The sequence below is a fragment of the Lepisosteus oculatus genome, chromosome 21, assembly GCF_040954835.1.
Source record: "Lepisosteus oculatus isolate fLepOcu1 chromosome 21, fLepOcu1.hap2, whole genome shotgun sequence".
Lineage (NCBI taxonomy): Eukaryota > Metazoa > Chordata > Actinopteri > Semionotiformes > Lepisosteidae > Lepisosteus > Lepisosteus oculatus.
The window spans coordinates 8,661,677-8,682,270 of NC_090716.1; the positions used below are offsets into that span (position 1 = coordinate 8,661,677).

Consider the following 20,594-nt stretch of genomic DNA (forward strand, 5'->3'; position numbering starts at 1 on the left):
GTAACGCAAATACTGTACTGTATGACTCAAGGGATGAGCCTTTTATCCTGCTGTGTGATGTTGAGAGTTGTTGTTCTGCAATGATCTGTCTATAAAGCTGAATAGGGATTGAATGAGGGTTTTCAAAGTATTCAGTTTGGTTTCAGGACAGTTCGAAAGTGTGTTGAGGTAATTCTGCCAGACTTTCTGGCATAGGACTAACACTGTGATGGCCTTATAGTCGTCTAAGTGATCAAATTATAGCCCTTGCAAGTTCTTCGTTAGCCCAGGTTGAACTCTGGTTTATAATGACAGTTGTACTGTTAAAGTCTTCTATTACATTTCTGAAATATTTGCTGGATTCTTGGCTTAAGTTATAACAAGTTTAGGCATGAAAGAGGTATGGGAATTTAAACTCAAATCTTCTGTAAACTCTTTTGTAGCTAAAAATGAATGTTTTGAAATGTATCACCTGTACATTGAGTACAAAACTTGTATTATTTGTGTAATTTTAGCCAATCCTAAAGAGTATATGAAGTATGAAAACTGTATGTCCTTTCTTGTTTGTTTTTTTTAGTCACCATATGCAGTGTTTATAACGGTCATTCTTTGCAACAGCCATTACATAGGAATCAACAACCAATTACAGGAATTGCTACAAGTTACTTTGTTACAAAGTTATCTTTGTGTATTTGTGTGAGCTTGTTTCTCCAGCATCTTGGTAAGAACACTGTGATTTTAAAATAGTACTTCTTTTTCCACCTGGTTAGAGATCTTTGTTTGACCCTTCAAAAACTGTTGAAGTTGTGATTGTCCAGATGCTAAAGCACAGATAACAAACTGTATGGAAATATAGGTGCTATTTGTCAATGTACATAATTCAGTTGTCAGTTTGTCATCCAATTGTGGATAATTATTTTGCCTAAACAAATTCCTTGTAGTTTTTGTAAACAGTGCCCTTAACCTAAGCAGGTTATGGCAGAATGTTCATTTATGCTTGCTACAATATATTGCCAGCATCTTAAAAACAAAGGAAGTTTTTTTTTACCTCTTGCACAAATTAATCGTCACCTGGAAGTTTAATGGTAAATTGCATCCTGCATTTTTGTGGTCTAATGCAGGTTCATCATTGAATAGAGCTTGTATGATTTTATGACGGGTCCTAGGTACTAATGTTTGGATTCTCCGAATCTCTGAATTGAATGGCATAACTTTCTACCTTCTTAACGGCTTAAAAGAACCAAATATTATACATTCCTCTTCTGCTTATTTAAGTATATCTAAAGTATACTAATACATGTCAGAAATCCTTTCTCCTATATAAAGACAAGTTGCAAAATGTTGTCTTGGCATAATCACTGACTTATAAGGTGCTTGAATGCAGGCCAGAGGACAAAAATATACATGTGCTTTATAGAAACTGTCCAATTAGCAGTGAGTCCTTGGCAGAGAATGTGTGAGATAGTGCTTGAGCTTTTTTTAAAAATCATATCTATGACTTTTTGCCTTGAGTAGAAACCTACACTTGACTCCTGTCCAAGATCCACTGCAAAAAAAATAACAGAGCTTTAGTTTAACTGTCAGGAGGTATAATGACATTGTCTCAGATGGTGCTTTAACAAACTAAAAAAAAAAGTGTTACAAAGACTTTCAAGGGGTTTTGGCAGAGTATGTGATGAGCATAGCAAAGTTGTTTTATTTGCTTGTTTGACAGTATAAGATTAATTTATTCCATGGCTAGGGATGATAGTCTTTACCTTAGCAGAATTAATTAAGATAGATTCTTTATTAGCATTAATTAAATAAAGAAGAATTAAGTTAGCCAGTAACTATAAAGCCTAAGCAACGTCTTTTATTTTTGGTCTGTCAGTAGTATATTATTTTATTAGTGTAGTACATGTGAAATTGCTTCATTTGACAGTAGTGTTTGTTGTCAAACCATTACAAGATCCTTTGTGTAGTAAATTCTGACATCTTTTCTATGACCCTGGCTGCTTTGCCTGATTAAGTATTCCACAATTGGCACGAAGATTAGTACAGCAACAAATACACAGTGTTTCTAACCTTGGCAACCTGCTCCTTGCTTGCATATAATAACATTTACAAACTTTTGGAGGGAAAATATAGAAAATATTTCCTAAGAGAGACAGCATCATGCGAACATAATAGCATATTTTTAACACTGAGTGGAACCGGTCAATGAAAATATGCTCTGCGGGTGTGTATTGGTGCTGTCTGCAGGTGCTGGTGAACACTGAAGAGGTGATATGAATCTGGGAAGACGAGTACAAGGTTGCAGTGAGGTGGGACCAAGTGTTAAAAGGCTTTTGCCTCAGTTATTTCGTTACCTGTTGATTGTCATATTTGTGGGTGGCATTAAGCTATTGCACCAGAGGCTGGAAAAAAATCAATTAAGAACAAGAGCTGATTAAAGTGTATGTGATGAAACTGGTAACTGTTTTTCCAACTGCTGTGTCGTACTTTCAGGATAGTTTTATCAGGGGGATGTTTGTGTACCATGTTAAATAATACAGGAAGTTTAGAAAAGGAAAAATAAATTGTATTGATTCCTAGTCATGTTATCACTCTATCACATTTTAAAATAGTCCCTAGAAAGCTATAATGTTTCTACAAAACAGATCAATAGAGAGCCAGTTGCTTGGGGCTCTCAGTGGACATGGACGTCAGACCTCATTAGTGTTTGATTTATGCTTTTGTTTTACTTTTCAGAGGAATTTGCCTGTGGTGGGAGATGCAGCATTCTGTTATCGAAATAAATGTAAGGTTTAGTGTGAATTCTTCCTGTAATGTTTGAAATGTTTTTGTCTGAAGTCTCTATTTGTTTTTCCAAAAACATAATGAAAAGCAAAATGGACCTGGAACAGGGATCCCACTTCTTTGAGAAGGTGATGGCAAGCATGAGATGAACCATAAATTCCCATTCTCTGACTGTTGTGACCCATAGAGGCACTTATGCAGTGCTTGCCTTATCATCCCAGCGTGCGTTTGTCCGGACAGAAGAAGAGGTGCCAAACAACTGTTTGTCTGTCTATAAGGTGTTACATTCAAATGTGTGGCTAGCTTTGAATATGTTAAAAGATGCCATAATATCTCCAGTTAGAAAGCAATATACTAATGCCATTTACCAGTACTAAATGCTAGACTCCAAACAGCAATGTGAAAAATTGTATCTTTTAACTGTATTTGTTTCCCCTGTGAATTTCCACTGTTCAATATGAGTGTAATTTTGTCATTCACTTGACCATTGTATGTCTATCAGGGAACAACTCTAAGAATTGGTCTATAGATTTTGGTGATCTTCTATTAAAATGTCCTCTTTCTCTCACTTTGCTTTGATTTATAAAGCTGAATCGCTTTAATTTTAGGCAACAGCATGTGTGTGGTTGCACTGACAGACCTTTAAATAGTTCAGTTGTTCTGCTGTACTGTTGTACTTTGATTAATATGCATTAAGGGTGTCTAGAATAAGCTTAGCATTTTAATCAGAAATGCATAAAGGGCTTTTTGTACCTAGCATCCTACAGTAATCTGGGGTTAGTGGTGTATGAGCATGAAGCTCTGTAATTCAGAGAACTGCTTGCCAGTGGGTGCACTATTAAATAACCCTGTCCTTTGTGTAGTGCAGACATACAGTAGATCTGGGCAAGTGAACAAATGAAGATAGTGTTGTGTAAATCATATGATTATCTTTTGCCCTTCTGTATTTTTTGTGCTATTAAACAAGGTATGTTCTGCTCCCAAGACAGCCATGACCTTTATTAAAACTGGTGTCGAAAAAAGCCCATCAAAAAAACCTTTAAAGCTGAGCCTTATAATGATCTCTGAAGTTGAATTTCTGGTTTCTGCCATGGCTAAAACTGTAAATGTTTTATTATTGCTATAAGATGTAGGATAAATAATCCATTCTGTATCTAATCTTTGCAAAGAGTTAGCATCACTTATCAGTCAGAATGCTTTAGAAATTAAGTCACTGCCTTACTTTTGCCTGGCATGAATGAGCTGTGTTTTCACTTGTGCAAATTCCTGAATTCTTACTAAAACGGCCGACATGCTTGTGTTTCATTCTGATAGTAGTTAACATTTTCACAAAAACAGATCTTAATTTAGTTCTGTCGTAATAACTCAAGAGGAAGTGGTGAGGGTTGTGTAGTGTTACTCATGAAGACTGAGGAAGAGTGTCTGAGCTGTTCTTCCTGTCTGTCACACCATGATATACCATAATTCATTTCTTTCTCATGTTTGAAAATGACTACAGTATGCCCTGGCCTTTTTTTCCTTAATTGCATTATACAGTATATTTAAAAAAATAAAATTAAACTTAGCTAAATACTATTGCCGAATATTTTACATTTTACTAAAAAGAGTGATGTGTGGATGACCATGAACCAGTATTGTCTATGTACATGAGTGCGTGTCTTTCTCTCCTACAGATTCTATTTTTTTTTTATATTAAGGACTATACGGTCTCTTATGGGATAATTTAAACAAATCTTAATGAAATTTGTTCTCCTTGATTGAGGGAGCAAGTTTAAAAAAAATTAAAAACTCATTTAAAAACCTAGTGTGCACATGAACTCCAAAAATCTGAATTTTCTCAATCCTGTTTAAAAAAGAACCCTTAGTAATTCCAGTGGTGACCACAGATATCGGTTGACATTTGAAATTGTTTTTCTGAATCCGTATATTTTGAGGTCTATGTTTTTTAAAAGTTCATTGTTCATTGAACTGAAACCCTATGTAATGATAGGTGATAAGAATCTGCTGAATGGGCAGCCTCCTTTTCCCAGTGAACTTTACTGACAAAACGAGATCAATGCAATATTTAGCAAGACACAGAAATCCCACAGAGAAACGTTCTGAAGCAGCCTGTTCTGCGAGGTTGTCGCTTTTACCTTGGCAGAGAGGTGTTAGCGTTTCCTTCCTGTTCTGATGTATCTCCTCCCAGGCCAGCACTGCTGGTGTGCGCAGAATATTCAGGTGCTAGTAATGGAACAGGAAGGGGAAAAGAGGTCATAGAGAAAATAACCTCCTGGATTCCTAATCAGCTGTACTCAGAAGGCCATGCCACCCTCCCGTTGAGTGATTCCAGTCAGCAGCGCTTGTCTAGAAGATGAGAAGCTCCTTTCAAGTGCTCTGATCAGCAATATCTTTTAAAGTGAAACTGTAGACCTCACAGCAGGACTGGGCAAGGCATTCAAACTGCTGAAGTAGTTTGTCTAAAGTCATTAGTCCACTCCAGCTTTCATATGTTGTATTTAAAGAAGATAAAGGGAAAATGAAAAAGTGTTAATATTGCTTAATGTTAATCCAGGAACGCAATACAGTTTGTAGTCAGGGGGGCTCTGTTAATGTCTTTGACAGATCATTCTGCATGCTTTAGACTTGGAGAAGAAATACATACTTTGACAAAATTGCTCAAATAGCAGGCGGTTTACTTCTAGAGGAGGAGTGTGCCAGTTTAATAATAAATGTATTTTGTATGGTACTGTACATGTCTTGATTGTCTGTGATTAACCTTTTCGCTTCTTTATGGAAGAAATTTAAAATGGTCTCTCTCTTAGATGAGCAGATAACCTTTTCTGAATCAACTTTTTCTCTAGTAAACCTTTTTAAGGGTAAGAATATTGACCCTTAAATATTAGTGGTTAATTGCTTGGTCTTAGTGTTCTGTGGTACAGTATATACTGTATATCATGTTTTCTCTCTCTATCCATGCTTTGCCATGTGTTTACAACAATGCATCACTGTGCTTTACTGTTCTTTACTCTGCTACCACAGTGGTGTACCACATAATTTATATATAAGTGTAATTATATACTGTATAAGTGTAACTTGTGCAATGCATTAGCTTCTTCAAGAATTTACCATTTTAAAGCATGGTTCTTAACAAACCCATTGTCAAAGTTTATTGTACCTTCTATAAACACATGGGGATCAATAACTTTTAGGTTCACACTGAAGTAACACAGCTCTAAATAGTATTGGTTTGAAAGCTACTGCAAGGTTATGTATTTATTGCACTGGAACCCGAAACCCTCTCGCTATTCTGAGGTACTCCCGTCTTCTCTGTAATACTCTCTTGGCCCTGGCATTTCTGCCTACTCGTAAAGCAGAATGACATGGAACTGCATCAAGCATAGACCATAATTATTTTCACAGTGCACCCAAATAGATTTGAGTCGCAAACAGGTATAGCCAGTACGGTTCCTGTCCTGTTTAACAAAAAAATGTAATCGTTTTTACTTCCTTAAACTGGGTTATTTGAGAAGGAGAAAGGAACTTCTGTTTTTTCAAACTTAAGTGTACTGCGTATTAGATATACTCAATCGAATGTTAATATCCTGCCTTCTTAATGTTAGGGAAGCCAAGAAGAAGTTTCTAAACAGCAAGCACCAGAAATGTGAATTTCTATGAATTTGAATTGATCATCTTTAAAAATCACAGGGTTAAAATACTGTAAGTTGTTGCAAAGAGGGTACAAAAGCCTGGGTAACACAAATTGAAATTGCTTATTAAACCTTGCTGGTGTTTTACTCATCCATTTTTAATCGTGCACTAACAATATTTAATATTATGCGTAGATTTAGAAAATAATATGTTTTATTTTTCTGAGGGGAATAGTATTTTTACTGTGCTGTAGTTTGTTTATTTTCCAACAAACACATAATGCCATCATCTACTGTATTTCTTATGATTTTCAGTAGGATCTTTTTTCTTTTACTTCCGGAATAGTGTAAATTCAGAAACGGATTGAATATATTTTAACTGAAATGCAGTCTGTAATTTGATCAAAGGAGTTTATTTGTGTTTGAAAGGCTCAATGTTCTTGGCATTTTTGTCTTTTTAAGTGTGTAGCAGTGCTGAATGTGGAGCGTCTTAAATATATACCTAGAGTCCTGGCACTAAACAACCTGTGTTTAGAAGTATTTGATCAACAGATGCAGTGCGAGGAAAAACAAATATAACAAAGGCCCAGCTGGGTAGATGCCACATCTTACTTACTTGTAGGGATGGGTGAATTTTTTATTTCTTATCTCTAAAACAAATGTGCTACAGGAGTGATGGCTAAAAAACAGCTTTCCTTGCTTTTGGCTTCAGTCCTTAAGCAAATGATGTTACTTAGAGTTTTCTGTGCAGGACACTGCTCATACGTTTTACAACATGGAAATATTTTAGTTCTCTGGATAACTCAAACATTGTTAGAATGAACTAGCATCCCGTTCTGAACTTCTATGTTCCATTATCAGAGTGCCTGGAGTTCCTTCCTGGTTTTATTCACACTCCGCTGTAATTACCAGAGTTACATAAAATTCCCAGATCTCGCATTGTTCTGCTTGCATCGGTTGACACCAGCTTCCTTTTGTCACGCCTGTATTGTTTATGGAACCTGTCTGCATACACTTTTTTTTTCTTTATCTACGCCGGAGCTTCACCTGAATTCAGTCTTTGCAATGCCAAAAAGAAATGCACTAGGTCTAAGAGACCAAAAGAAAGAAATGCACAAGAAAATACAGGTACTAAGAAGCCTGGGTGTGACAAGTGGGATTTGCACTGGAGGAAATCTGTGCAGCCTTCACAAAATAAGTGCATTGATCTAATTATGATACAGATTATAATATCAGTCATATCCTGAGTTTTTTACACTTGCATACCATTTAAATGACAGATTTTCAGTTTTATAAGATTTTAAGTCATACTTAAGATGTATATAAGATATCTTTGTGTTTTTTATTACTAAGACCTTAACTTGATTAAGCTCTGCTCCAAGGTAGTGCATGATTTGAGAGAAGGACCATGCCTCTGAATGTTTCATCCTAAAACACAAAATTGTCATAGGCAGGAGGATTATTCGTAGAGACTCAGTTAATCTCCTTACAGTAAAAACGGAATTTATATACCGAGAGGGATTACAAAAGAAAATGCTGTTTGTTCCAATACTCATGTGTTACATTACATTTTTAATACCTCTCAACATATTTCGAAACAGTTACATTCTAATTTGAGTCTCTTATGAAAGACTTGTTTACTTTTCTTATTTCTCTCAACCTTCTGTTGAATTAGCCCCAGCAGGTGCATATTTCACATCTTTTAGATTCTTCTGCGGGATATTTTTTCCAAAATCCTACTACAACGTAGGAACTGCTTTGAATTCCCTCCCTGACCACAAAGTAAGTCCAAAATACTTTCAAGGGAGTTAGCAATCTGTATTTATCTGCTACTTTAAAGTATATTTGTATTCTGTAAGTATAACAAGTTTACTTTTTATTCTATTTTTATTTAGGTTTTGTACAACAGAGTTAAATTTGTTAATACAATTAGAGCTAAAATTAATTTCTCATTTCAAGAGATTGGATGAGGGGAGAATCTGCAATGTTTAAATTGATTTTAAAGGTAAAACTCTTTTCAATAGTATACAAAAAAAAGCCTAAGCTATGTGCATACAACAAGTAATGTGGAATAACCGACCAGTCCGTTATTACAGTCAGCACTTTACAAAAAGAGGTGGGGCCGATAAAGGAACTTAGAGATTGTGGTAGCCTGTCGCTTTGTGATGCCACACCTATTTAGTTCAGTGAGCAAACAAAGGATATGCTCAGGAGCTCAAGAAGCGCTGATTAATATTTAAATTAATTAATTATTGAAATTAATCTTTCTCCTCTTGCAATATTCATCTGTGGTCTGATTATTTTTCTGCACCGTTATTCAGTTGATTCTGTTTCCTCAAGCGGCTGCATTGTCCATAGGTCTTTTTATGATTTTTCTGCCCTTTTCAGCATACAGAAAGGTCTGAGGTATTGTTGGGAATATCTGAGTGAAATAAAACCAATTGCAGTTTTTTGCACTTGTTCAAAAATCCTATATATGTAGTGTAATACTACTTTGACATTATGCACTTCTACTGTTGACTCATTTCTGGGTTTATAGTAGCTGTTGGTTTAATGTGTTTTGAGTTCCCTAAAGTGATACTTCTGCAATCACAACAAAACATGAAAAGTGAGCTGAACACAGATCCATCTCTCGACAAGGAGCTGTCGGTGGTTTAGTATCTATTTCTCTTCAGGTGGTGAGGTTGCAAAGAAAAAGAAGACTGTTTTATTCTTTTCCCCTAATAACACTTGTTTCTGAGCTAAAAACATAATCTTACAGCATTCCAACATGATGGGTTTGGTTTCTACTAATAGTGCTGATTGTTTCTTAGATATGCTGTCAGGCTCTTCCTGTAAAAATCTTGAAATTCCCAGTGCTCAAATGTTGTGTTTATATATAGCAGTGAAAACCAAAGTTATTTTTTTCAGTGTCCTAAGTGTATTTATTTTTTGACAAAATTACATTTGTTTTTTTCCTGCTTCCATGTTAAATACGTTTTACATCACTAGTCACCTAACTCATTTATGCTGTTGCTTTTTTGTTTTCCTTTCAACATAAACTGCTCACTGTCAGTCCCTTGTCCAGAGATCTTTTCACATAAATTTCTGGTATCAATCTGTCAGTGGTTGCTGTTTGATGGAAGATGAGAAGATACGAAACACTGCCAAGCTCAATTAGAGATGAGTGAACTGATATCTCTAAAGGCCTATAAATGTGAGTTCTGTTTATGTACATCTAGGAAAGCAAGTTAAGCAAGCCAGTCCAGCTTTCACACTTGTTCATATTGCATGCATCTGTACATCCATAATGAATGATTCGAATATCCAAGAGCTCCTGTTTCAGATCTCATGGAAACAATATTCCCAATTTAGAATGCTCATATGGGTTTTAGTGGAAAGACTGAGCACAGAGAAGTCGACTTTAATACCTTCAGGCATTCTGTATCTTGTTAATCTTCATCCAAATAGTGGTGATTTCAGAAGAATAAATTGGTATTATAAATATATTACATTTGACAAAAATATATGGTCTTCTAGACTAGGTACAAGTTTAGTTAATTTAGCGTAGAGATAAAAATAGCTTGTTTAAGGATTGTGCGAAGGGTTGTGTTTTAATGTATGATATTAATATAAACATGGATTTTAATTAATATTTCCAGGGGTAGCGGAATGTTCTCATTAGATTGTGGAAACTAGCATGGTTCTAGAGAAATGCATTTTTGGAATGAATTTTGAGGATTAAGCTCTGCAGTCAAATCCACAAGACAAACATTTTATTTTGTTTCTGCTTTTCTTGCCCAAATAAGACAGTTTGCATTGTTGCTCAGTCAGGTGAATGCAGGTAATTAGTTCTGAAGCACAAAACAGGCAGCACTTTGAGGCATCAGTCAGAAATGATTGCGCTCTAGGTTTGTCTCTGTCAGGGACAGGACAATGAAACAATTACAGACATGGAGCCAGTCCAAGGGGTTCTTTCTTTATAAAACAGACATCAAGTAAGCTTTTAATTTAAACCATCCTATTGCAGAGAAAGATTAAGAGATATCCTTTTTAACAACAGCTTGGTTTATATGCTGAATGTTTGTTTGCCTTGAAAGTGAAGAGTGACTCACTGTGTGTTCTTCAGAATGAAACAGTATTTTATTATACATTACATTACAGAGAATGTGTAAAATCCACCACTAGAGATTTGTGCTAGTAGATTATTATTATTATTAAAATATATTACTATAAAAATAATATTTAATATAAAATTATACATTTATTTCTGATAAAGAATGGATACAAAAAAATTAATGTGGCTTTATGTGTTAATGGTGGCCTTTTAACTTAATACTTAATAAAGTGTTTTTGAAAATGTTTGCATTTAACAAATGAATGATCGGGGTAGAGGGTTCAGGTGTGGGAATAAGAATAAAGATGTTGCTCTTGAATTTAACTTTGAACGTGGTATTTTTTACATTTCTGAAAGGTTTTGTCTGCTGTTTATGCACATGGCTGTGCTCTCCACAGTATCATTTCCCTGTTATGCAGTGCATGTCTTCAAATCCAAAGAATGTGATTCACTCTTGAAACATATGTAGCTAGGAGTCTATTTTGAGGCCTTGCTAAAAAGCATGCCAATGAGTTTGAAAATGCGCAGTCATGTACAGAACATTGAAATCCAGTAACCTCCTCTCAGCTATTGCATCTCTAAGCGTTTTGATTAAAGAATAAGTACTGAGCATTAGGATTTTAATCATTTCTTCAAGGTACAAGACATTTTTCCAACGTTGAAGTCATCAGCATTAGTTTTTGATTAAGGATAATGACTACTACAGAGTAGTATTTAATCTTATTCATGATGAAAACTTGACAGACCAATTGACTTGAAGTGATTATGGGCTTGCCGTCTCTGATGGGGATTAATATGAAGAAGTCATCTGAACTACTCTCTATACAAAACAATCAGTATAATCATTTCATCCCAGTTTTTTTATGTTTAGCTTTATTAGCCATCTGTTAAGAATTTCATGATAATATTCTCGCAGTGATGACATCAGACTCAGTGAGCTTTCTTTTAACCAGTTTAGGGAGAAAATGCTTGAAGACGTCCAGCAGTCCATGTAGCTGCTGAACAGCTGGAGAGAGGGCGAACCTTTGTTGCCGAGTGATCTGGGGAAAACATGGGTGAAAACGATGATGAGAAGAACACCCAGGCTGGCCAGCTGTTTGAGAACTTTGTCCAGGCCTCCACAGGCAAAGGCACCATCCAGGCCTTTAACATCCTCTGCCGCCAACTTGAACTTGATCCTCTGGACTTTAAAAGCTTCTATGCGAAACTCAAGTCGAAAGTTACCACCTGGAAGGCCAAAGCCCTGTGGAATAAACTTGACAAGAGAGCAAGTCATAAAGAATACAAAAAAGGAAATGCCTGTACAGGTACAAAGGTAAGTAATCTATTATCTTCTTGAATATTTAACTCACGATAATAAAATTCTTTCTCTTAGGCTTTTTGTTTTTCAAAATGCCTCTTCGCTTGTGGGCATTGTGACTTGCAGTACAGGAAGGATCATAGTCACAGTAACTGTGATGGGGGTGTGTCAATACCAGCATAGCAACACCACTCTGTAGCCTGACTGTGTCAAATCTCCAAAGCTAGACTTGGTTGGTCTGTTTAATTTTGGGATGGAGGACCTCTTTTTTGGTTTAAACCCATGGATTCTGATCTAAATGGAGTTGGACCAGCAGATGGTACTCTGCCCTTCAAACCAATTCTCCAGTATGGTAACCACAGACATTGCTTTGTAGAGGGTGCCATCCTATGCATGGAGCATTCATTTGGATCTTCCAAGTTATATAGCTAATGCTGCATAATGGCAACCATGCTTCACCCAGACGTGGATGAAGTGTGTCCCCTCTTATATGAGATAAACACAAGATGGGTTCCTTTGGGATGAAGTATTAGTAATTATTGTATTATAATATTAGTATTAGTAATATTGGCAGCAGCAATTTGTTCCAATGGCATAAAGGCATGTGGCTGGAAAAGGTTCCAGGGGACTAATGTTGTACTCATTTTGTCAAGTCTTAATTTTGTGGCTTAATTTATTTTAAAGTTAACGTTTCCTTTGTTAGTTAATGATTGGCCTCTAAATATTGGATTAATATTATTCCACTCGAGTCATAAGATGCTTTAACCTCTAGCAGGACTTGAAGTTTAAAGTGTTTGACTCCACAGGGTTTTGTCGTTGTCGAATTCACAGCCCTCGTGCGTCGATCTCATTGGCAGTGTTTGTCTTTGAATGTAAATTCAGGTAAATGACTTGCTCATGCATTCAAATAGCTGACTGGAAAATCTATACCTTGCCTGCTGAGTTTGGGTATTTAAAAACAGTAGGTAAATTCAGCTCGACAACTTTTTTTTTTCCCCATAAGGTCATCTTTTGCAGATTTTGTTTGAATAAGGATGCCATCACTCTTAAGGACTCCCACTTGGTTTGCAGTTTCCTACGTAAAAAAAAATTCTAGCGTTAAAGAGGTTATGGATTAAATGGTCAAAGGCTGGATAGGAATTAATGGCAGTCCTGCCAAGGGTGTCTTAAGAGACACGTTGCGCGGTGTGTGGTATAAAGGATGCAGCACTTGTGATGTTTTGCTGAAATTGCAGGCTGAAGGTAACAGAAGAGCTCCTGGGTCATATTCCTATTTTCTACCCTAGTTATTGCTGGTTTGCCAGAATAATCAAGATGCTCTTTCAGTGACATACTGATGAATCACATTTATAGTTCAGACAAATGTTCAAGAGGAAGGTTGCCTTCATGCAGCTGGAGTCATTTTGCTGATACCATTAGTCACAGGTAATTTTGCAATCTCAAGAAGATATAGAGTTATAGGCAGAAGATTACATTTGCAAAGCAAGAGGTAGCCAAGCCTTCATAATGTTCGTCATAAGAGCTCTTACTCTTATGACATCAATGTAACATGATCCTTGTGATCATGCTTTTTCCTTTCACAAAGAAATGTTGCTAAAGCTCAGATCTAAATGTATCATTAAAACGGTAATAAAAATCACTCTAAAAAGAGAAATACAAGGCAGTCTTTACTGGTCTAAGTATATTTATTGTTGTGCATTATAAAAATATCTGTTCAACGTTTTTCATGTGAATCATGCAAACAATAATTACTTTAGTTATTGAAAGACTTCTTATTTTGATTTTTTTATGTCTAATTTTCTTTCTGTTGGTGCTTCATATTTTAGAGTATGTTAAAATATGTTCATAACACATAATATACATAATCATCAAATTCTCTACGGGATAAGTAAAGTATTATCTATCTATCTAATAAATGGGTCAGAATTCTTAGTGCCTATTTAATTTGATGCAATTCTTGTGTTTTTATTTGTTGTTGTAATGCCTTTTCTGTCAGACTTGTCAGTAAACGTTTTTAACATTCCGTAAGTCTTAACATGTTTTTAAAAGATAGCAAAATAAGGAATTAAATGTATTTTTTATGCAAACACAATTACAGTAATTGTAATAAATATTAGGTTCCATCTAAAAGGTTTTTGTCATTTCATAGAATTCACAAATATATTATGAATTTATATTTGTGATTGAGTGTTCATTTTAATTATTCAATAAAATGTTATGCTAGGTTAATAAAAAGTACAGATTTTGCTTTATTTAGAATGGTGTGATGCCATGCTGCAAATTGTTAATAATGATCTAGAATAAATATTACTTCATTACAATTACTTTGTTATTCACAAGTAATTCACTAATGGTTCCTGTCAGTTATTTTAGTTGAACTATTTCCTTAATAAATGGTATACAATACCATATATACTTGTTGAACATCCCTGGCTGGATTCGAATCTTTCCATGTTGACCTATTGATCTAACAGAAACTGAAAGCACAGAAAAGGCTGGCAAGTGGCCAAGTTTTTGTAAAAAAAATGGTATGATTGCTCTTTTAAATTATTTTACCATTTATGTAAAAATCTTCAGACTTAGTTTACATTCTGTTTAAATGACCTCAGGATCTCGAATGAGGAAAAGGGTGGATTTAGATGGACAGAGATGCAGTTAAATGGATATACATGTTTAGTGTGGTGCTGACATACGCTGCCAGTCCAGGAGAAAGTATTTGGACTTGGTGCTGACTCAGAATTGAACTTGGATCTGTGACTAAAGATTCTGCTTTGCTTGTTGGAGCAAAGGACAGATGTTTTAAAAGTTGTCTTCCAAGCTCTTTGATATTTACCTGGTGTTTTGTACTAGCCACTTACAGACAGATCATATAGGAGAAGGATATACAGTATAAAGAAAAGGGAGATAATAATTTTGAGTACATTTTAAGAAAATTAGTTATTCTACAAGGGGCCAAACTAGCATATGGTTTAATTGTACCATAGGTTTACTGATGTGAAAGGATGTTTTATGTTTTTTGCGAGTTATATGTTTACATTAAAAATAGACTATGGCTTCTAAAAAATGTACAGGCTCAGACTATTGGCGTAACGCCATAATTTAATTTCCTCTCTCTGGATGTATGCTTGACCCTGCATACCACATCTGAGTAGCTCAGAAATATATAAGTAAATGTCTGTTGTAAAGTATTAATAATTAAAATGTTTTTAGTTTCTGGTAATAAAAGCACATCAAAGAAGCTGCAATCTTGTGAGCTAAGACTCAATGTTCTAAAATTCATGGAGATTTAATTTCTATTATATATTCTGCAATTTATGGTATGTACTTGCAAACTGAATAAGTTTCTCTGTCATTATCTCATATTGTTATATTTTTTTATTTTTAATGTAGCATTCCTGTGTAAGAAAATATAATCTTTTGAAAATTATTTTATTTTCCACATATTTCAGCATGGCATTTTCTGAAATCATTAGCATAAGTTTGCGTTAAGGATCTTTGCTCTCCATTACTTTTATCGCTGTGTATTTATGAATACACACGGAATCCTAGAAGTCCTACATTTAAGTCTGGGAATAGCATGTTATCATTCACTTTTATAATTGGCAGTTGCTGACCGAAGTAATGTATATTGACAAGCAGACCTATATGTTTTCAGGATAATTATATTGACCAACAGAGGCAGACTTTAACTCTGTGTTCTAATTAGCCTCAGTATTTGTCTATAGGAAAAGAAGACGTGGCAGAAATTCAGTACATCCTGCCTAGTATAAAGTCTTAGAACTAGTGTCAAAGAACTCTTTCCCTTCTTTTCTTTTCACTTGCAGTTCAGCCTTTCTTTTTTAATGAATTTTGTGCTCTAGTAGAGTGCTCTAGTGTGCTCTAGGAGCTCTTTTGCTTAATAGAGTACCGATGCGTCCTTGTCCACCTCACTGCTCTTCATAACAAGAAGTGTCCCTTGGAGTTCTTTTTAGAAATTAATTAAGAATGTAGTTGCATACATTAAAATGGATCAAAAGCTATGTTTTCCATCGATTTAATTATGTGGAACATTCAAAGAGTGCAAAAAGAAATTGTTTTGATGTGCACATTTAAATAATTATCACAGACTCCCCCACCACCACCAAATTCAAAACAAAAATAACTGCTAAAGATATTGCAATGCCTTAACCTACTCAATGATGCCTCTTTGTTGTGAAGAATCAAAATGTGAATCCTTCACATTCAAGTAATCTTCGTATTTGCTTTTAATTCCATTCCATCCATTAAAGCTTTAGCAATTTTAAAGTGGAATGATTTAAATAGTCCACTGTTATTTGCCAGGACATTGTCCTACTGTGTACATAAAGAGGCTGGTGTATCCGAAGGCCTGTAGCTGTGACCCTTCTTGCAGTGGCTGTGAAATGATCGTAGCTGAAGGACTTTGACAGTTCTGGTGTCGTGATTGATGGAGGTAGTGGGCCTGTTTCCTGAGCAGCCAGGCTGGCAGCTATCCTACCCATAGGAAGGAAGTGGAAGTGATCTTACTCATTATGTGACTAAACCTGCATCATCCACAGATCGCGCACATGTCCTGTACTGAGGCTTTTATGAAGAAAGAATGAACAAAAGGCAAAAATGTACTACAGCTTTACTGCTAGTTATACTGTAGATTGCTTATTTAGTCTTTTTTTATTTTGAACAGCTACATAAGAACAAAAACATAAAATAATAATCTGAAAATGTCATAACTATACCCATCACCAACACTTAGAAATGATGAGGTTGATAATTGTCTGTTTTATTAAAGATAAAAAAACCCTCCCAGATAAGTGCTGAAGTAAATATTTCCTGATATGTAAGGAATCAATGCTCTTATGATAGTAGACTATAAAGAAAGAAGCTACAAACACTTTTAAATTAATTCATCCTATCCTGTAAAGTTAAGTGCAACTTTTAAGAGTTTATCAGCTTGTTAATTTTATTAATACAGTGTCAGTGATTGCTTGTAATTAATGTAAGTTCAATAGTAATCTAGATCTGTCTAGAATTATAAAACATTATAAAACATAGTATGTTCAGCAGTTTTTTGCCTACATTCATTGCTTTAAAATAGAAGCAAATGTTAAATGTTTTCCTGTGCTCCGATTTCACACCTCGCCAGATAAGGAGGAGGAATGTTTTCATAACCTCACGGAAAACGCTGTTGATTGTTTTTGGAATAAGGACTGGCTACAAAAAGAAATGCAGGACACAGCGGAGTGATTGAAAGGGCTTGAGCGAGACCTGACAAAACGCAGCCATAGCCAGGAGAAGTACCTGAGGAACTGATGCAGTCGAATGTGGTTCAGTTTTGCACGACGATTTGTTGTTTTGCTGTCCTTGGCTGACCTGTCCTCAAATTAAAAAAAAAAAAAGAGACTGACTAAAGCATTACTTTACTTTATTGCCAGCACAACTGTACCAAGCCTTTTAAGGTCTGCCTTCTCTACCCACTGGAGGCAGCTCTGTAAACAGCAATGAAGAAACAGTCTGAAATGCTCTTACTCACACGTACTATACCTTAGTGACAGAGGGCTTCCGTAAGTCTAAACAAACATCATGAGAAGAGCCTTGGCTGTAGCCTGGGAAACTGTTTTTGAGGCACTTTTGTTCTAGTTCAGAAAATATGATGTATCAAGGATATTTTCAAAATGGTCTGCAAGATCCCCAGCACCCATGAGTACCCTTTCATTATCTTCTGACACACATTGTGACAGGAAGTGTGACCCAGTGCAGTCACTGGTTGCTCCAGTTCTTAACTCCAGTTGGTTGACCCCTTGAAGAAGAAAGTCATCATGGAACAAACAAGGAGGGGAAAAATGTTATCGTCTTTCTATAACAAATAGGGAGTAGTTTATATATACTGTATTTCTTTGCGTGATGTGTATGTTTATAAAAGGTACGCAGATAGTCATCAATAATTATCTGAAATATGTTAAGCTTTTAATGTTAAGTCTGTGCCAAATAAAAAAAAAACTTAACAGATTTAAAAAGCAAGACATTTTCTTCTTGATTGTCCTTAAATGGTTATATACATGTTGTACACAATAAATTAACAAGTTGTGTGCTTCATTCTAAATTTAATAAGTGATGTTAATATCAGGAAGTCTCTGTTTTACATAAACAATCATATCGAATTAGAGGCCTGTGCTTTTTGTGGAATTATTGCGCATTACGTCTTTAAAATAATTAATTTCACAGTTGCCCAGTTCTGACTACTTGAGCTAAACAGAAAACAGTGCATTCAGGAGAGCATTGGGTGTTGCAAAAGGTGTTGAAGTCCTTAAAAACTGAATTTGGATCTTTAAAGAACAAAAAAACTTGCAAAAACCCTCAGTTTGCCAAAGTGTGTGAGCACATTGCATCAGTCTTCACTGGGCTTGGGATCCTTAATCACCCCAGAAACTGAGCCCAAGCCAGTCAAGCCCGTAAGATATGGTGACAGACCACCTACCCTCTTACCCCCCTCCACTGGTGTCCAACTGGTGCCATGTTAGCCCTCGATTCCCCCCTAGCCCCCCCACAAGTTTCTACTCACAGACACATTTTCCTTGGCACCATTACTTTAAGAACATTGCTTTAGCTGCTATTTCTTCTTGTTTGGGGGTTCTGCCTGGAATCTGTCCTTATTCATTCAGTCACTGCAAACTGAGCATGTCACAGCATTGATATTCAGTCCACCAAGCTCAATTACATTCTCTTTATTCTTATTACTCTCCACCCTTTCCTCGGTCTGGCAGTCCTCCAGCTCACAAACAAACATCAGCAAGTTCTCAGTCGCTACGATTTCTTACTCTGCTTCCATCTCGGTGCAGATAACCTCAGGATACTCTTTCCTGGTTGGCACATCTTCTACAGCCCATCGCAGAATTCCAAAAATAAGTGATCTTAATTTTATTTGCTGACATTTGTTTGCTGACTTGTTTAATCCCCGTCAGTGTTTCTCATTCACTCCACACAATGGCACACATTCTTCAATCAGTGTTTCCCTGAATCCTTGCATTTCCCAACCAAGTCAATCAAACTTAAAGTCATGCACCCATAGCTCTGTCAATCAAGAAAGGCTTCCTTTTTGGGGGGCAAAGTCAAGGTTGTGCTATAAGATTGAGGCTGTCATTTCCTCAACCAGCAAAGTTAATGCCAAACATTAAAATGTTTAGTTCATTATCCCTTTAAATTTTGTCTTGTCACGTTGATTAGAATTTGACCAAACTACTTAAATACTGCCAGATTGTAAAAACAATACATTTAACTCCTAGAATAATGTGTGGTAATATTTAAGCACCTTACCTTTTCAGCACATCACAAGTTGTTTCCTAATAGAATGTGAATCATACTTTTTATGCATTCAATGCTTAAACCTTTAGACCCTTATACTGTGTAACCTTTATAACAATGACTTGAACAGCAGTATAATAGATCTCAAACAGCTATTCACCATCTGAACAGTACTGTTACAAAGTGACTCAAGCGTACTTAGCTGATGAGATAATGCTTTTGAAAACCTTGTTAATAACACCACCAACCTCTCAGTCAGCATCCTTCAGGATGAGGTCATACCCAGCTAATACATTTTCAGACTGACCTGTAAACTGAGAAAGTGAATCAAAGCATATTTTAGTGACATAGATGTCAAAATGCCTTGATCTTGCAGTGCTGTAATTATTGGTTAAGATTATGATGTAATCACATGTTTTGTCATTTAGCATGAAACATTATGCACAAAGAGAGAGTTTGTAACAATTAAGGACTTTTAACATCGTAATCTTGAGATGAAGAATTCTGCATATCTGTCTCGTAGATTCGCTGAATGCTACATATTGTTCTTCTTTGCTTAAATGATTCTGTAACGTCGTGCAATTACAGAATGTATTTCTTTGTTTAATCAGTTATTTTTTGGAATATACTAATAAAAACTAAATGTACATATTGCCAACATGTTTTTTTAGGTTAGATCCTTAGGCTACAGTGGATAGAATAATAGGAACAAGTTACTTATGAAGAAAAGCAGACGTGTTGTGGCACTATCCATTCTGTCCCTAACAAATTAGATGTGACACGATGGAATTGTTCACTGTCATTCACAAAATTATTAGTACTTAATGATAAATAGCACAATAAATCTTTAACATTATGGATTCAGGGTTGTTTATTGCATATGTATTTTGAAAGAAATGTATTTTTTTGTTTTCATTTCAGCAGCTTTGACCCCAATTATTTTATGTGAATTTCATTGTAACACTGTTTGCTTTCCTTGCAGAAGGTTCTGCATTTTTTTTTACACCGCCCTAATATAGAAAGATTGTCAAATTCATGGTGACCATTTTTAATTTGTTTTTCCATTTTATGAACTGGTGTTTCGGGGCTGCTGTAACAATTGCTTACCACAAAGTTTTCTCATTTTGCTTCCTGCAGTGTCTCATTATTGGAGGGGGACCCTGTGGTCTAAGGACAGCTATAGAGCTGGCCTTACTCGGGGCTAAAGTGGTGGTGATAGAGAAGAGAGACACCTTCTCTAGAAACAATGTGCTTCACCTCTGGCCTTACACCATCCATGACCTGCGAGGACTGGGTGCTAAGAAGTTCTATGGGAAGTTCTGTGCGGGAGCCATAGACCATATCAGTAAGTGGGACAGCGGGTGGAATTTCTTTTTTCTTTTCCTTGCTCTTACACTGTTATTATCTCTAGCTGATCCTTCATTTAGACTGAAGAAGAGATGTGTTTTTGTGGGGGAAAAATCTCTTCCACTGAAGAGCGGACATTGCTTAAATGTGAGAATTGTAAATTGTTAAA

General features: G+C 35.8%; 1 protein-coding gene across 14 annotated transcripts in view; it reads left to right on the forward strand.

Annotated features, from left to right (window-relative positions):
• LOC102698794 (F-actin-monooxygenase mical2b-like) overlaps window positions 1-20,594 on the forward strand; it is a 79,972-nt gene that overhangs the window by 967 nt on the left and 58,411 nt on the right. For 9 of the 14 annotated variants that reach the window (XM_015338190.2, XM_015338181.2, XM_015338177.2 and 6 more), the window contains 2 exons: window positions 11,436-11,797; window positions 20,216-20,423. In XM_015338190.2, the coding sequence (XP_015193676.2) occupies window positions 11,534-11,797; window positions 20,216-20,423 (472 nt within the window). In that variant the 5' untranslated portion in view covers window positions 11,436-11,533. Of the gene's footprint in view, window positions 1-1,976; window positions 2,283-2,709; window positions 2,759-11,435; window positions 11,798-20,215; window positions 20,424-20,594 lie in introns of those variants that run through there. The other 5 variants (XM_015338182.2, XM_015338178.2, XM_069181640.1 and 2 more) reach the window with 4 other exon arrangements.